Source organism: Peromyscus californicus, unplaced genomic scaffold (genome assembly GCF_007827085.1).
Source record: "Peromyscus californicus insignis strain IS unplaced genomic scaffold, ASM782708v3 Scaffold_15__1_contigs__length_86483966, whole genome shotgun sequence".
In the NCBI taxonomy this organism is placed as follows: Eukaryota; Metazoa; Chordata; class Mammalia; order Rodentia; family Cricetidae; genus Peromyscus; species Peromyscus californicus.
Window position 1 is genome coordinate 72,096,806 of NW_026294447.1, and position 18,579 is coordinate 72,115,384.

At 48.9% G+C, this 18,579-nt stretch overlaps 1 protein-coding gene across 3 annotated transcripts in view; it reads left to right on the forward strand.

Annotated features, from left to right (window-relative positions):
• Dpf3 (double PHD fingers 3) overlaps positions 1-18,579 on the forward strand; it is a 297,137-nt gene that overhangs the window by 195,885 nt on the left and 82,673 nt on the right. For all 3 annotated transcript variants that reach the window (XR_008218495.1, XM_052739375.1, XM_052739376.1), the window contains exon 7: positions 11,278-11,415. Coding sequence is in view for 2 of the 3 variants with exons in the window: in XM_052739375.1 (XP_052595335.1) it covers positions 11,278-11,415 (138 nt within the window). In the remaining variant the exon portion in view is untranslated. The remainder of the gene's footprint in view (positions 1-11,277; positions 11,416-18,579) is intronic.

Genomic DNA, 18,579 nt, shown 5'->3' on the forward strand with positions numbered 1-18,579 from the left:
CAGTTGTTTCTGTGGGTTCCCTTGGGATGACCTTGACACCCCTGGCTCATACAATCCTTCCTCCCTCTCTTCAGGATTCCTGGAGCTTGGCCCAGGGTTTGGCTGTGGGTCTCTGCATCTGATCCCATTGGTTACTGGTTGAAGGCTCTCTGATGACGATTAGGGTAGTCACCAATCTGATTACAGGAGATGACCTCTCCACCATCCAGAAGCAATGGACTTTGGTATCCCTAACGGTGATAGGCATCCCACAAGGTGGCTTAGGATTCACAAATAAAATCTGCTCTGTACCTGGTGCGTCATTTGTCAGGGTGTCCATCCAGGCCTAGGAGGTGGATAGAGGTCTCCAGAGAGGGAACGCCCACAAGCCTCCAAGTGGGTAGGAGCTGCCACCATGGTAACCGGGTCAGATTCGTGACTTTTTCTCTGTTTACTTTCCCCAGAAATGTTGACCATCATATTTATTATTTCAATTATTTTTATATAATTGAATTATATTTTTCTTTTTAAGCTAATTAAAGACACGGCAACATGGACCTCACTAGAATGAGGATTCAGACACTGCCTTGTAAGAGACAATGGTTGGAAGGAGATGGACTTGAGATCAAGAGGCCAGGATTTGAATCTTTGCCATGTCATTTCCTAGCCGTGACCTTGGGCACATCCCAAAGCCCCTTTGAACCTTGATTTCTTTGTCAAGTAATAACACCAATATGAGTGCTAGAGTTTCTAGGAAGGCTCAATCAGAGAGTGTGCAAAGCATTAGCCTATTACCTGCTTCGAGGATATTATCAATAAGTATTTATTTTCTTTATACCAACCGACAAAGGCACTTAGCACCCTAGGGAGTCCCTGGTTGTGTTCTGTGAACCAGATACTGGAGCTGCCAGGAAGCAGTCTATAAAATGAAATGAATTGGCAAAAATGGCCAGTGTTCAGATGCTGTGCTGTGGGCCAGGCTCCACAGCCTTGATCTCGTGCTGACACGGGTCTCACCCTGTCTGTGGTCTACAAACTACGTGGAGTGGCCTTAATAATTTCACCAATACTTATCACCTCCATTTTACAGACAAGAAAACCGAGGCTTCTGAAAGTTGCTTGCCCAGGTCACATAGCAAATTGCCAGCATTCTGTTGCCATGTTTCTCAGTAGGACAGGAAACTTCATGGTTTGGTTTGTGGCCTGGCTGCATCTCTCTTCCGGGTGCTCGGGAGCAAGTGACATCGTATTCTGAAAATGAAAGACTTGCAGTGTGTCTCTCTTCTTCCTGTTATTAACTGGGAGCCACATCCATGTCTAATAAATTCCTAAAATAAGCACAACAGCTGCTGCCCTGGGTTACTACGAGGCTTGCTGGGCAGTAGATCCCGGGTCTGGACTCCGAAGATAACGGGCAATGCCAGGCCTTGAGACATGTGTCTGTAAAAAGGCAGGATGTTAGCTGGGTGTGATGGTATATACCTGTGATCCTAGTATATACTAGGAGGTGAATACAAGAAAACAAGGAGTTCAAGGCTAGCCTTGGCTATATAGTGCATTCAAGGCCAGCCTATGTTACAGGAGACCTTGTCGCAAAAAAAAATACCACACAAAAGACCAAAAACAAACAAAACAACAACCAACCAAACAACAAAAACCAGAAAAACACCACCCACACAAAATGTCAGGATGTGACAACCTACCACTCCCCCAGCTCCTATGATCCTATCCAAAGAATTAAGTTTAAAATAAGCATCATGGGTAGTTTGAAAGAACAAACGCCATCACAGGACTGCAGTTGCTGGCCTCGCTGGGTAGGTGGGGAGATGGGAGTCAGCAGGCCCTGGGCGGATGTTGTGGTTTGGAGCATGTATCATTTTTCTGTCATGGCTGAGGGGGCACATAGAGCTTTCAAGGCTCAGAGAAAACAGAAACATGAGGAACTAGAATGGAGAGGACTTAGAGGGAATCTGGTCTAGCCTCCATATTTTCACAGTGGGGTTTGCCCAAGGATATGTAGAGGGTGTCTAAAAGAACTGGAACTGGATCCCAGGGCTGCTGGAGGCAACCAGCTCATCTGGACTCTAGCCTTGGAGGCCCACCCCGAGTGTGGGAGCCTTGGTCTTGCTGGAGGGGATCCTTGCCTCTGACTACAGGTGCAAACAGTGCAGAGATAATCTTGTGCTTCTCTTGTTGAGGCCCAGAGTCATCGTTGGTTCTTAGGGAACGCCTAGCCATTTAAAACGGTCCTTAGGGATGAACAAGCCCGCCCTGAGAGCGCATGTCTGAGAGGCATCTCTCCTGGGGCTTTGTCCCAATCTCAGTTTATTGTAGAGCCACATGGGACTTTTCTCACGTTGACTGCTCCCTACCTGGGGAACTGGACGCGGGCTTTCCTCCTCCACCCCAGACGGTACCCGCAGAGAGGAGAAAGGGGGATGCCGGCCAGGTGTGCAGAGCTCCAAATAGCCACCAAGCAGCCTGCCAGCGCATGGTGGTTCTGACCAAATGGTATGTGTGAGCCCCTGCAGGGTGTGGGCTCCACTCTGAAGGACTGAGCAGGAGAGAATAGGATGACATCATGATTATGAAGGTCCCGTCGGGATAAAAGCAGAGCAGGGCACAGGCCCTACCTTACCCTTCTCACTCTCCACCCTCCTGCGTCTGCTTCTTCCTGGCAAATTGCCAGATGCAGAATGAGGGCCCCTGAGAGAAGCAAGCTATGGAGGTCAGCCCCAGGCACTGGGGGACTGGGGGCAGGAATGACAAGCAGAAAACACACAGAATGTCTTCCAGCTGTATTCTCCAAAGGCGGATAGACCGAAGTTTGAATCCTGTGTTTGCCATTGGGGGAAGTCACATATCCTTTCCCAGACCCAGGTTTCTCGCCTGGAGAATGGCATCCATGCCTTGTGACTGGGGTAAGACTCTGGGTAGGCACTGGGGGCTGCCGGATTGTCTGCCGTTAGGATGCCCTTGAGCCACCAGCGAATGCTGGGTGCTGTGATTTGTGTCCCAGCTGAAGCAGTTGAGCTAAAGAGAGAAGGGGCTGTGTGCCTGTGCCATGGGCAGACGCTGGGAATGTGAGGCGGCTTGTGGCTCCCAAGGCCTAGGCTTTGTCTCTTGGACACTCATCCTGTAATTGCTTTCAGTCGCTGCTTTCAGTCTCTGGGAACCACTGGCTCAGATACCCACTGCGTGCTCCAAGTTGGGCTGATGAAAATGTGCCAGAGTCATTAAGTTATCAGTAGGGAAGGCAGCCGCTTCTCCCCGGCAGGAAGGATTCTGCTGTCTGCCGCAGACAGCTTTGTTCACACAAACTGCCAAACCCCCCCCCCACACACACACACCCCTCCATCCAGCCTCAGACAACGATTGGAGCAGGACGAAGGGGGACAGGGGATGTGCCGTCCCTGCTCTGGGACAGCACTGATGGCATTTGTAACTCTAGCCTGGAGGTCCCATGTGGAGAACCCAGCTCTGGACCGGGAATGTGGGCAAAGCTATTTCTGCAGCTTGACAGATGGATCCGCCCCAGGGGGAAGGAGAGAGAGGGAGGCAAGCTGGACTTCCCTCGTCACAGCCATTGCTCGCCACATGCACGAGGCCAGGAACACAGAATCCAGGTGCTTGCTTGCCAAGGTGAAAAGAAGGACCTTAGGCTGTGCGCAGATGGGGCTGACTGGTCCCAGGGGGGGATGGCTGCAGAGGTGCATGACGCAGAGGAGTGGGCCCCAGGGAAGGAAACTGGAGCGGGAAGATGGGGGTTCAGCCCTCTCTGCATGCTTCAGCAGTCTTGGGGCTTAGTCTGATTCCCTGCGACAGCTACTTCCAGAGTGGGATTGCTGACTTGGTAAGAGGGGAGCAGATGGCGCCGGTACTTTATTTTCAGACTGTTATTTTTCCCCTCACCTTCTTCTCTACCCTCCACCATTAGCCCAGACTTCAGAGGAGAACCAGCTAGCTCCCTCCCTTTTGGGGCTGATTGTCTTTCCTGAGCCCCTTTGATGGCAGTTGATGACAGCTGATGGCGACTGAGACTTACCATGGGCAGGATCCCTTTTTAATCTTTCTCTTGCATCTTATGGTGAGGTAGGTGTGCTGTCACAGGGAGCCCCATTTCAGAGAGGCTCAGCTGTTTACCCCAGATCAGGTAGTCAGCAGTCTCAGTTGGAGTTTGAACCCACCCAGCTCAGATGTGGACTATTTGGATGTCGGTACAGCCCCCTGCCCCCAACCCCCAGGACACAGCTAACGAGGGCCAGGGCTGTTGATCACACTGGAATGGTGGCCAGTGAGCTGCCCTAGGTGGTCTTCTGGGAATCCACTCTTGCCCCGGCTGCTTGTGGCCTAGGTTCACCCTGGTGGATTTAAAGCTTTCAGTTGGAGTAACTTATTCATTCCCACATCCCCACTCCCAGATTTCCAGAGCAAGATAAGATCCAGAGGGAACAGAGAGAGGGCTGAGTTGGTAAACTGCTCATAAGGACCTGAGTTTGATTTATGAAATCCATGTAAAATGCTAGGTGTGGTAGTGTGTGCTTGTAATCTCAGCACTGGGGATACAGAGGCAGGTGTTCCTGGGGCTCACTGGCTGTCTCGTCTGCCCTGTAGTGAGCTCCAGGCCATTGAGAACACACACACACACACACACACACACACACACACACACACACACACACACACACACACACACTCTACAATGAGGGGCCCTTGAGGAATCTATAGGAAGTATTTCAAGATGGTGGTCATAGAACATGAAACCCAGTGTGAGGCTCTTTCGATTGCCCAGATGAATTTCCTGTGAAGTTGGTCCCTAGTGTTTGGAGTGACAGCTGGAAAGGAAGCAGTATTAAATGCAGGAGGTCAACGGGTGTTATCTCTAGGCTGTCTAAGGCAGTCAAAGCAGGATTTCTAAAGCACTCCTTCCTATCAAAATGTTGCACTCCGATTCCATTGCGCTTCCCTCAGAGTAAATCATGGAGTCTGGACTTCCTCTCACCCCGTGATGATGTCATTTGAAAGACTAAGTGCTAGCAGCTCTGTTTGGCGCTCAGCATCTTCTCCATTAACTGCAGTTCCTCCTACCTCTGCCTTTGAAGCTGCCCTCTCCTGCGGCCTCCCTTCAGCCTGTGACCTGCTCACAGACCCACTCTGACCAATCAGTGCATCCCTCTCCTCAGCGATTGTCCCCTTCTCCCACCAGCTGCCCGGTCTCCTCCTACAGCCCTGCTGGGAGGAGTGGTCTATTAGCCTTTGGTCGCTGCCTCATTTCCTGAAGCATGCCAGCCCTCGGCAGCGTTGTCTCATCCTCCAGGAGGTCATGGATTATTTTCTTGCTGTGGTGGCCTCCCGACGGCCATATGCAATGGTCACCCCCACCTCAGTCTCCTTCCCTTTTGGCCTTACTTAGTGGCCCTGCCTCTCAGCCTGAGTCTACTCACCTTTAAGATGGGTGTATTAGCTACTTTTCTGTTGCTTTTGTTTAATACCACGGTCAAGGAAATGGATAGAAGCAAGAGTTTATGACAGTTCCAGAGGGTTTAAGAGTCCATCATGTAGGGAACTTGCCTAGGACTGAACCAGGCCCTCTGAATGTGGGTGACAGTTGTGTGGCTTGGGCAGTTTGGGGACCACTGGCAGTGGGACCAGGATTTGTCCCTAGTTCATGAACTGGCTTTTTGGAGTCCATTCCCTATGGAGGAATATCTTGCTCAGACTTGATACAGTGGGGATGGGCTGGTCCTGCCTCAACTTGATATACCAGTCTTTGTTAACTCCCCATGGGAGGCCTTACCCTCTCTGAGGAGTGGATGGGGGGAGGTTTGGGTAGGGGGAAGGTGGAGGTTGAGCAGGAAGAGAAGAGGGAGGGGGAACTTGGTATGTAGAATAGAAAAAAAAAACTTTTAAATAAAATTAAAAAAAAGAGTCCATCATGGTAGGAAATCATGGTAGCAGGTAGCAGGCAAGGCAGTGGGAACAGGTGAGAACTCACATCTTGAACCACAAGTAGGAAGCAGAGAGAGTGAGCGTGAAATGGCGTGGAGTTTTTAAACCTCAAAGCTCCCCCCACCCCGCCCCCTGACATACTTCATCTATTGAGGTCACACCTCCTCAGCTTCCCAAATAGCATCACCAACTGGGGACCAAAGTGCTCAAATCCTCAAGACCGTGGTGGGGGACATTTCTCATTTAAGTCACCACAATGGGGATGTGAGTTGCCATGAGCATGCTTACCTGTTGTACTAGGAGTCCCAGCATATGAAGAGCACTCAGGAACTGATGGCGGGAGCTGTGGCGGGGGGCCTTGATGCTGCCTCTGCCCCGAAACCCTCCTCCTGTGGGGTATTCTTCCGGCTCTCATGTGAGTCTTTCTTGACAGTTTTCAAAAGGAGTCTTGTGTTTCCCAGGCTCTAGCCTGTGACTGCCTCTGCTGTTCCTTTCCACAGTTTCTCTTGGTGTGTCCCAACACCGTAACTTCCAATGCCACTGTGTCTATAGCCCAGTCACATCTCTTTCCATGTTCCACAGGCAGAACCCATTTTCTGTCTTTCTTACATTCGGGTTTTTTCCTGTATCCTTCTAACAGCTCATCTAAGCCAGGAATCTGGGAGCCTTCATTACTTCCCTTAGCTGACATCCAAGTGCCTGTCACCGTCAGCCCCCATGCTGGCCACTGCAGATGTCGTGTGTGTGTGTGTGTGTGTGTGTGTGTGTGTGTGAATGTACAGGGTCTGTCTCACTGGCTCCCTGTAGGAGTGATGTGGATTAGTCCCAGGAAGGTGAACACCAGGGTCCTGATGATTGGCAGGACCTCCCTGGGGAAGGGCATTAGAACTAAGAGCTAAAGGATGATTAGATGCTCATCAGGCAAACTGGGGGTGGAGGTGGGGGGCATGCTAGGCAGAGGGATGAGCATGCTTGAAGGCTCTGTGGTAAGGAGAAAACTGCTTAAGAAATAAGCAGGAAGGCAAAGGAGGAGGCAGGACCTGGTGCCAGATGAGGCCAGGCTAGGCAGCGCACATCAGAGAGAGCCATGTTAGCTGGCACCACGGTGCATTCTTACACTCCCTTCTACCAAAGTCTATCTTGAACCCCTCTCCCCATAATTCATTTCCACCTGTAAGGATGTATTTTTTTCACTCATCACTAACATGGGTTAAGATGGATTAAGATGATCCTGTGGATCAACTCCTCTCCTGGTCTCTCATTGTCAGGATGGAGTCAAACCCAGAGGCCTGTCTTGTTAGCTCCTTCAACGCCCCCGCCCCCCCAGTTCTTTGCTGCAACTTCTAGTACCCCTGAGGTGCTTGGTGGATGTGCTCTGGAGCCCCAGGTGAAGTCTTGCTCATCTCTTGCTCTTCTGTTGAGCGGTTCTTACTCTGTGAAGCCATCTCCCCCAGCTCAAGCCACCTGCTGCCCCTCTCAGATACCCTTCTCAGCCATGCCTGCCTGCTCACACAGCCAGCCACACTCTGTCTCTCCTTCCTAGGCACATACCTTTTGCTAGACCGAGAACTATTTGGAGAGGGATCTGGCTGCCTTTGTCTTCATCCTTTTTGGTGCCACCGGGATAGCATATATTAGCATTTAACAAAGACATTGTTGGATTGAGGGTCTAGTGATGAAGGAAATACACAGTTCAAATGAGCCATAAAGAGCCAGGTGGCGGTGGTGCACGCCTTTAATCCCAGCATTTGGGAGGCAGAGGCAGGTGGATCTCTGTGAGTTTGAGGCCAGCCTGGGCTACAGAGTGAGTTCCAGGAAAGGCGCAAAGCTACATAGAGAAACCCTGTCTTGAAAAACCAAAACCAAAACCAACAACAAAACAACAAAAAACCAACCAACCAACCAACCAACCAACCAACCAACCAACCAACCAAAGAGCCATAAAGAATGAGGTTCCATCCTGAGGCACTTTATGAAGGAGTCTTGCTTCCAGGACACCTCCCTGAACTCCCTGGATCTAGAATTTGTAGTGACCAATCACATACCTCAAGGTGGACTCCACCCTACACCCCGCACACTAGAAGGGTAGGTAGACCACATTGGTTAGAGTCAGGCCTACATCTTCTCAAGCTTCAGTGAGTTCCAGGATAATCCAGGTTCCCTAGTTTGCTAAACAGATGGCTGGGTACCCCCCTGATAGCTTGATTCAGCGGGTAGGGCGGCACCTGAGAATTTGCCTCTGTAACAAGTTCCCAGGTGATACTGGCGGTGCTGGTCTGGGAACCACATGTTGAAAATCTGTGTTCTAGCAGAAGAATTTGTTCTCCAAAGTATCACTCTCTCCAGTGGTGGTGGTGGTGGGGATGGATGGTCTGCTTGGGTTTAGCTTTGTAGGTTTTAAGAGCCATTAGTATGAGATTAGTGTGGATAGATACAGGCTTGCCTCCACGCCTGACTCTTGTCTCTCCCACGAGTGCTTCTATGTCCATTCGTCAGCCACTTGACAAACATGTTTTGGAGAACGTGCATGGCGGCAGATGAGGAGGAGCAGTGGCTATCAGATAAGTCGATAGGGAACCACCCTGGAGGGAAGACTGCAGGTGTAGACAGGATCATAATTCAAGAAGTCCAGGGGAGGAGCAACTGCTTTGAAGGGCAGTAAGTTCCCATCCCTGGGGCCGCTGAGCAGGCTTCTAGAGTATTAGTGGGAATAATATTAGTGGGTGGTTAGTCTAAGTAACTCTTAATAAGAAAAAAAGCAGTTGACCCTGCAATCCGTAAATGGCCCACTTGGGATCATGGGTGGATCTGCAGAGGGTCTGGGCTGCCTTGTGCAAACACTAAGAGCAGCTCTGCTTTGAATAGACATGCATTCCTCAACAACAGTGTGCTTGGTGACTAAGTGGATTCATGTCCAATGACCCTGTAATTTGTTGTTTATTGACCTCAGATCATTTAAAAGGTTAAATGGAAAAGCCACAAGCAGGCAAAGTGTACCTCAGGGGCCTCTTTATGTCCTGTTTCCTAAGTCACATGGAACTGAGATGCAAGGTACCATTTTAGTTTGTTTTACAAGAGAGAGAGGGAGGGAGGGAGAGAGAGAGGAGAGGGCTTGTATATATAGTTATTAGGTCATCAGCTTGAATTTCAAACACTCATCAAGGAAGTCCAACCAATTGCCAGGTTCCACAGTGTGGTACAAGGTTTCAGAGTTTCTCGTTGGGAGTCCAACCCTTAAAATGTGATGAACAAGACTGGTTCTCTTGTCCATTACCTACCATTTATTGAACATCTATTATGTTAGACTGGGTGAGATTCTTTACAAATACTACTTATGATATTTCAATTAACCTCCAAAGTAAGTATTATTATCTTCATTTCCAGAGAAAAGGCACAGAGAGATTATGTGTCTTGTCCAATTTCACATAGCAAAACTTGCCCATTCATTTTTTGAAGTTGACATAACTATAAAATTGGACCCTAATAAAGATAGTTCAAAAATTATAACTCCATGAGTCTGAGTTCAGATACAATATTATCAAGTTGAATCCAGCATTATATCAAATGGACCAAATGCAGCGTGTTCTAGGAATGCAAGAATAGTTCGATAATAGGAAATATTAGGAAACCAACCTAATTCACCATATCCACAAACCAAAGAAAAGCCATGTATTAGAGATGCTTAAAGGGCAGTAGACAAAACTCTCCTATAATAAGACTCTAAGACAGGAATATTAGGAACTGCTTAGATTTAATAAAGTTAAAATGTAGCTATAACGTCATTCAAAACAGTGAAACCCAACATCTAACTTCATAAAAATAGGAGAGGCCCAATTCTGCCATTTAAAGCTATCATCCTGGCTATTACTCAAAATGAATTTTGCTACTTAGAAGTAGTTTACTTAAATAAGGAAGAGGAGATGTTGCTATCTATTTTTGCTAAGCCCAGGAGAATCTGATAGGAAAAGACAAGCTGCGAGAAGTCCATTTGGCAGTACCTAACTGTTTTTCTCCATAGAGTGAAGGTTACAGTCACTGAATTTGGACACCTGGAACTGGGATTTGAACCCAGGTCTGAGGCTTAAGTCTTGCTCTTCCTCCCTATGAAACATTTATGCTCTCTGTTGCTAGTGATCTGGGAGAAGAGAGAGTCCCTCAGAATCGGCCCATCCCCCAATGCTCCAGCAGAGTCCTCTCTGGCTTGGCCTGCTGGGAGGGAGAGGAAGATGAGCATTTGGGAGGGAGAGGAAGATGAGCATTTGGGAGGGAGAGGAAGATGAGCATCTGGGAGGGAGAGGAAGATGAGCTGCTGGGAGGGAGAGGAGGATGAGTATTTGGGAGGGTCATAATTTCACTGTGAAGACCCTGAAGCCTCTGTTCTTAGCAACCCCATCCCTCAAGCCTGAGGTCTGGGCTGAGTGTGGGGAGGCATGGCTGGTGGTCTGGCCTGAGGTCACTTTTGCTCTCTAAATGCTGGGCATCCAGTGTACCGAGTCACCCCCTTTATTCTTGCCTCCAAGAAGCCATATTAGTGTTACTAGTTGCCTTTTGTCTCAAGCTGTCTCATTTGAAGCAAGTCTGGGGTGCCAGAGGCTAATTGGAGCATTGAGGTCACAAGCCTCAGTCTCATTGTGTTTGTGGTGAGAGTAGAGCGCATTCTCCCCGCATAAATCATAGGGTGATACACGGAAAATCTGCCATGTTGTACAGAATGAACCGCAGGGTAGCAGATGGGGCACTGCAGAGGAAGCCAGGAGACCTGGGTTCTGGTGGCTCTTCCACTGATGTGCTCCATGTTCGTCACGGTGCTGCCGAGCCTCATTTACCTCATTGGTGACATAAGACTGGATAGGCTTCCGGTGTTAGCTGAATGCAAAATTATGATGATAACCCTCCTTTCCATGTGCACAGTACCATTTGAAGTGCCTTGTTAAGGCTGGGAGTATGGCTCAGTGATGGAGCACTTGCCTAGCATACCCAGTGCCGTAACAAACACAGTCAAACAGTGCTTGCCTAAGTACCCTGTGCTGTGTATGGTTAGTGAGGTGGTACTGCTATCATTCCCATTTTGTCTCTAAAGCAACGGAGGCACAGGGTAGTTCACTGACTTGCCCAGGGTCTCGCAGGCAGGATGGCAGAGCTCACACAACCCTTAGCCTCTGTGCTCTTATACCTCTTGTGTGTGCGTGAGCCGTGTGGTTACAGTGGTGTGGGTCTGAGGGTAGGGAGGTACTTTTAAGGGGAAGCCTGGCGCTGGTGTGGCTAGCTGGGGACGGTTGCCCTGAAGGGTAAGAGCGACCACACAAGTTGCTGACGTTGCCCATCATTTCTTCTCTTTTTCCTCTCCAGTCTGTGGCAAACGCTACAAGAATCGGCCGGGACTCAGCTACCACTATGCTCACACTCATTTGGCCAGCGAGGAGGGGGATGAAGCCCAAGACCAGGACCCCCGGTCCCCGCCCAACCACCGAAATGAGAACCACAGACGTGAGTCCTTGCTTGTAAGGTCGGGGAGCGAGGGCTGGGGCAGGGAGTGTGGGGAACGATCTTTTTCTTTCCACTCTGGTGTCTCCTGGCAGTAACAACGGATGGGGTTTGGTGTTCTGCAGTACGTTGAGCCCTAAGCCCAGCCAGCCACCACCTATGGCTGAGCTGAGCACCCAGCTAAGAAGAAGCAGGTCAGAGAGGAGAGAGAGATGACTCAGCGGTTAAGAGCACTGACCGATGTTCCAGAGGTCCTGGGTTCAATTCCCAGGCTGTCTGGTATCCAATCACACCAGGATAAAAATGAAAAAAAAAAAAAAAAAGAATAAGAATAAGAACAAGCAGGTCAGAACTCATGTGATCAGCCTTGTCTCCAGACAGAGGTGGGGTGTAAGTGCCCAGCAGAAGGGGCGTGTCCTCACCTGGCCACTGTTACAGGCCAGACCTGTCCATCTTTTCCCTTGGCGTCAGAAGAGCTGCTCACAGCTGTGGGGAGTGACTGATGCTTGCTGGTTGATTGCTGTGGTTTCCCTGTGTGGGTCACTACTTAGGGTATCCATCCTGCCATCTGGATGGATACATCACTTGGGGTGGCAGTTGGCTACGAAGACTGACAGTGATTCTGCAGATTGGTGCGTCTAGTCCTTCTCTCCTCCTTCAACTTGCCGTTATGAATTAGGAATCAAAAGGGGGCTAGGCGTTCACCACTCGACTGGCGCTCTCCCATCCATTATGGTTTCTGGGATGACCACAACCCCCGAACAGGATGTGGTCATGGAATCTGTTGAGCTTGCTTCAAGGTCTGGGTCATACTGAGATCACTGGAGGAAGGGGTGTCTGTGGACATATGATGTGGGTTTTTGCTTTGTTTATACAATTTGTTGGTATATATTTTTAAAACCTTTTTTCATTTGGATTCAGTTTATTATTTCATGTGTGTGAACATTTTGTCTGCATGTATGTATGTACACCACATGCATGTGCAGTGCCTGCTGAGGTCAGAAAACTGCGTTGGATCCCTGGGACTGAAGCAATAGGTGGTCGTGAGCTGCCATATGAGTGCTGGGAATTGAACCTGGGTCCTGTGGAAGGGCAGCAAGTGCTCTTGACCACTGAGCTAACTCTCCAGCCCTGGTATATATTCTTAAAGTGAACAAAGAATCCGACTTTTTAAAAGTCCCTGGATTCTAAATTTAAAGGCGACTCCTATGTGGTTGAGTATCTCAGCTTATCTGACTGATGCCAGATGGGCACTTCCACCAAATATCTGAAATCATGAACACACCCCCAGCCAAGACCTGTGCTTAGATTTGTGTGTGGTTCTTCCTGGCCTGAGCCCCAGGTTCACTGGTCATGCTGCCTTCTCTATCAGTGTGCTGTGGCTGACACAACAAAATACCTCGGACCAGGAGTTTTAAACTACAGCAATTAGTTTCCCATGGCTCTGGGGGCCTGAGAAGCCAAGGTCAAGGCATTGTCAGTGTTGGCCTCCAGATACCCTTCGCTTTGGCTTGCAGATGGCTGCCCTCTGTCAGCTCTGGCCTTTTCTCTCTGGGCACATGTTCTAGGGTCTCGTTTTGTGTCCACATGACCTCTTCTTATAAGGTCACTGGGCAGACTGTATCAGGACCCACCCTAATAGCTGCATTGTGTATGTATGTGTGTGTGTGTGTGTGTGTGTGTGTGTGTGTGTCTGTCTGTCTGTCTGTCTGTCACACTTGCATGTATTCTCAGTTGGTTTTCACCTTACATTTGAGACCGAATCTCTCACTGAACATGAAATTCACTGATTTGGCAAGACTGGCTGTGGAGACCTCCAGAGGTCGCTTGTCTCTGTCTCCCCAGCTCTGGGATTGTAGACGTGTACAGCTATTTCCATCTTTTTGCATGGGTTCTGGGGGCGAGGGTCTAAATGCAGGTCTTCACGTCTTCATGACAACCACTTTACCAACTGAACTATCTCCCCAGCTCCAATGGCCTCCTTTAACAAACTTTACCCTCTTCATTATTTTCTTCTTCTTCTCCTCCTCCTCCTCCTCCTTTGGATTTATTTTCACTTTAAATCATGTATATAGGTGTGTCTGTGTATGTGCACATGAGTGCAGTGCCTGTAGAGGCCAGAAGAGGGCATCAGATCCCTGAAGCTGGAGTTACAGGTGGTTGTGAGCCACCCCATGTAAGGTCTGGAAACTGAGCAAGAACAGTGAGCCATCTCTTCAGCACTTTGATTACTTCTTTATCTATCTCTATCTTCAATAGAGCCAAATGCCAAAGCACTAGAGGTTAAGTTTCAATACAGGAATCTGGAGTTGGGGGAATGCATCCTGTGACATTAATTTGCTTCCAACTTTGAGGGTTCAAGCTTTTAATGTGACAGACCCTTGTTTTCTCACCTCCTATTGCCATCTGGGCAGAATCTGAGAAGCAGGGCTAGAGGAGGAGGGTGGCTTCACTCTTTCTGCACCAGATACTGAGTATCTATGACACCCGGCTCTCTGTCTGCCCTTTGGGAGAGCTCTCCTTTTCTGTCAGGGAGGAAGATCTGTCTGTACTGAGGAGCTGACAATGCCAAGCCCCTCCCTCTTCTCTTTCCTTTCTCTGGTCTGAGTGTCTATGAAGTCACAAGGAGCTGTTGCTACTGACCAGGAAGAGGCTGGGGATGATCTTTGGTTTTAGGTGTTGTCTGGGAAGCACAGATTAGTGATTCCTTCTCTCTCTTAAGTCTCTGTTAGCATTCTTTCTCACTCCTCCCGTGCTAGCCTACCTCTTGCGTTTCCTCAACGCCTGGCCATTTGCTCCTGTGTACAGGCATCCAATTTTACAGTGTTTTGATGGCTTTTCCTTTGTGTTGTGTTTTTCCTACCTCTCCTATAGTGTCCATAGTGAGTGGTGGTTTTGCACACATGTGCATATACATGTGTGTATATGTGCAAAGTCTTGGCAACAACAGTGGGAGGAGACAGTCTCTTCCCCAGCCATTCCTGAGGTCCCCTCCAAGTAGACTTCTGTGACCAGCACTGGCATTCTTTGCTTTATCTACCAGGACCTCAAATGTGAAATTATCAGCAGGCATGCGCCCTCCTTAGGTGTTGTCCCTGAAAGATCACATGGGTTTGCTTAGTAAAGAAGCTGTGCCTTTCCTTTTTCTACACAGAGACATGGCCCATGCTTGTCTCCATCATCTGTGGGCTTGTGAGTGAGCAACATGCTCCAGTTCCTCCCCTTCATCTATCCCTCCTTTCTCACTCTGCTGATGGGACACTGGCTTCTTCACAAAGCACCATTTGACTGACCAGAAAGGGATAGCCATTTGTGGGCTAATCTAGGTCCGCCTTATACAAAGACAGTTCCAGAAACACCCCTATTTTAATTAATTTTCTTTTTGTGGTGTCTTCTCACAACTTCGTCTCTGCAAACTCCGTGCCCAGCCCGAATTTCACCCGCAGGGAAGTGGGTACAGCAGACAAGCTCTTGGTGTCTGGAGAAGCCATTTTCCTCTAGCTCCAGTTTCTCCAGACAAACCCAGTGGCAGCTGCTCGCCCTGGCTTCTGTGGGCCACACACACTACCGATTTGCTTGCTGCTCCGAATGTGCGCTCTACTTCCTCCCACATGCCCCTGGTGAGCAGGCCCCCGCCATTTTCCTGTGAGCACTAATTGCTGGCATCATTAATACCCAGTCATTAGCTGCTCTCACTGTTTGGGGCTTGGAGTGGGCTCCCATCCACACTGCCCCTAAATGCCACCGGGGCTGCGTGGTGAACTAAAAGTGACAGCTCAGCAGCATCCTGAGGGCTCAGCTCCGTGGTCCTCCCCCAGCCAGGCTTCCAGATCGAGGGAGGGAGGGAGGCGGGAGAGCTTAATCCGGGAGGCTAATCTGTGGCTCCCCCAGGAGAAAGTCTGGATGCTGGCAAGTGGAAATGCTGACATTCCCTTTAGTGGAGTTACACGGTGACCCAGGCGGCTGCCATAGAAAGAGTCCCATATCTACAGGAGTATGCAGGGCCCAGGCAACTGGCTCACACCACCCGCAGCCACTGAGACCTTTTGACTCTGGTGCTCCTGCTGTCCCTTGCTCCATTGCCTTCAACTGCGTCCTTAGCAGAGCCCATGGCTCGTCCCCATACCTGCCACTTTTTAACTGAAAGGGTGGAGTGGCCAGCTGGAGTCAGCACTGACCTTCCCTTCCCCGAGCCCTTGCTGCCCTGAGTGGCCAGCTCAGCACTCGACTGCCACCCTGCTGTCCTCCTGTCCCTCCCAGGGGATGCATTCCCGCCTTTGTTCCTATCCCACTCTCTCATTTTCTCCCGAGTGTTCATGTCTGTGTTTCTTCCCTATAGGTTGGCCTCTTTTGCTCTGTGTTTGAGGCTCTCTACCTTGATGACAGATGAGTGACTAGAATGCTTGGCACTTAGACCTCCCGTCTGGGGAGAGATGACCTTTCTGAGGGGATCTTCCTCTGCTGGGCTGCTGGGTCTTCTTTTTCCCTCAGATTCTCTGACTGCCTTCATCTCTATGTAGTTATGCCTGCGTGGAGCTGTGGGTATACATGAATACAAGGAGGGGTGGTTTGATCAGGACTCTGAGTGTGAGTGGCATTCAGTTGCTCTCTGTTGTGACTCTTTTAGAGAAACTTTGGTTAGCAAGATTAACATTCTCAATGACCCAGGCCCACAATTTCAAAAATCTTTTTAAGTTCCTTTTGCTTTCTCTGCACAACTGGAATCTACTAAAGATGTTGTTTTCGGGATACTTTTTGGGGTAGGGCTGAGATCAAAGTCTTGGATTTAAATAGAAAAATGATGTAAATAAATTTGTGCTGTCCATTCATTCATTTATTGAATCCATCCATCAGTGCAACTAGCCATCCAACCAACCGTCCATCCATGTATCTATCCACCCACCCACCTATCCACCCATCCATCCATCATCCATCTACCCACTCACCCACCCATCCACACATCCATGCATGCATCCATCCATGCATCTGTCTAGTTATCTACCCACCCACACATCATGCATCCATCCATGCATGCATCCATCCATGCATCTACCCACAATCCATCTATCCATACATCCATGCATCCATGCATCCATTCATCCATCCATCTATCCACCTACCCACCCACCCACTCATCCATCCACCTACCCACCCATGCATCCATCCATGCATCCATCTATCTATGCATCATCCATCCATGCATGTATGCATCCATCCATCCATCCATCCATCCATCCATCCATCCATCCATCCATGTACCCCCCCATCCATTCACGCATCTCTCTATTCCCAAGTTTGGTGCCTATGCACTGAATGCTGACTAAGTACCAAGGCTGAGAAGCAGGAGTGTGACTAGGATTTGGCCTCATCTTTGAGGAACTCAGTCTTGGGTGGGAGTGCATAATGGATCATGTACAAAGGATGAATTTGCCTAAGGCTCAGAGTCACTGTATGTGTTCCACGTCATGAGGCAGGGGTGTTCTTGGTGGGGCACTAGCCTTACATTGTGACTCACTGGACATGGAGATTCTCAGACTCCACCAGCACAGAGTCCTGGGGTAGGAACCAGAACAAAGGATGTTCTGGTGTATGCTGAGGCTTAAGGACCACTGCATTGTAATGTTTTGAAAGAGTTCACTAAGGAGGGGATGTTCAGGTGGGCCCTTGAAAAGCAAGAAAGAATATTCAGGAGGGAAAAGACACCAGGTTTCAGAATGGATGTAGGCAAGGAGGTCTGTCTGAGAGATAATGGCCACATTCATATAGTTGATAGCAGCCGGCTCTCATGGCAGTGTTGAAGTCAGGGCTGAATGAGACAAGAGTCCACAGGTGGAGGCATCTTCCATGCCATGTTGCAGAGTCTTTATTCTGTGGGAATCATCAGAGCCATTCCTAGAAGGAAAGAGAGGATTTAAAAAGAAGCCCATTTTTATTTAATAACTCTTTTATTTATATTTTATAATATATATATGCTTTCACACCAAACTTGGAGTTCTTAAGAGGGAAATATTTTAAAATACTGCTCTATAAAATTGATCTCAAGTTTGCTTGTCAGGCCCATGTAATTGAAGTTGGGATGTCCTAGGTCCCTGGAGGTCAGACTCCTGTGCAGTGGTCACATGTCGGTTCAGAATTAAGCTTCCCTTTCTGTCACTCTTGAGAGGAAAATGCCCAGAGCTGGTCTGCTGTGGAGGGCAGGGTGTACTTTGTGGAACTGTAAAGGGAGAGCCAAATTGATTAAGGGTAATGTCTGCTGATTAGATAATCTGGAAATTAGTCTGATAATGTGCAAATTATCTAAGAGCAGTACATGATGTCATTGCCACACTGCTGGGAAAAGTCTAGCAGAGGTTTGTCTTCTGACATGCTTGTCCTCTGTCATAGGCCCAGGAGCAGTTAGTTAGCACAGGCTGCAGGAGACGAAGAACATCTTGGAAATGTGCTTGGAAATCTTGGGCATCTCTGAAGGGTATCTGAAGAGCTACAATAACCCATTTAGCCTACTTCTTAGTGAGCTCGGTACTGGTATGTCAGCTCCAGTTATAGAGGAGGTGAGGCAAAACCAGATGTGCAGCTCTTTTTGAGGAAGTCATCCTCTCCTCCCCTCCTACTTTGCCAATAGAGCAAGTCTGGAAACTAGCAGTAGATGGTCTTCTGCTGAATTATGATTTACAGGGTTTGCAGGCTACAAAGCAGGAAGCCTGATGGGTTGCTTGGAGGTGTAAGTACCTGGAGATAATCTCTCAGCCCTGTGGCTGAGAGGATGGTGATGGTGTTGGAATTGATGGGTCCAGGGTGTGATTCATGACCTTGTCAACCTGCTACCTACTGCTCTGGGAATATGGGTCAGCTACTGACACCTCCCTCCCATTAGTTGCCTCATCTGTAACATGGAGATAACCACCCTAGTCTCATGGGCTTGCCGTGCATCTTCAATGAGATGAAGGAGTAGTGGGATCGGCACTAAACCTGTTCATTGTGAGTAGCCATATCTTATCCGTGCCCTATTTGGACCAGCAGAGCATGTCTGTGACTACAGATGGTTAATCTGAGTCAGAGGCTCTTTCTGAGGCAACATGAGGGGACTTTTCTGACATTCTGATGCTAACTTGGCATCTGTGGACATTATCAGAGGCTGACCTGACCCTAGCATATCCTTTGCTAAAT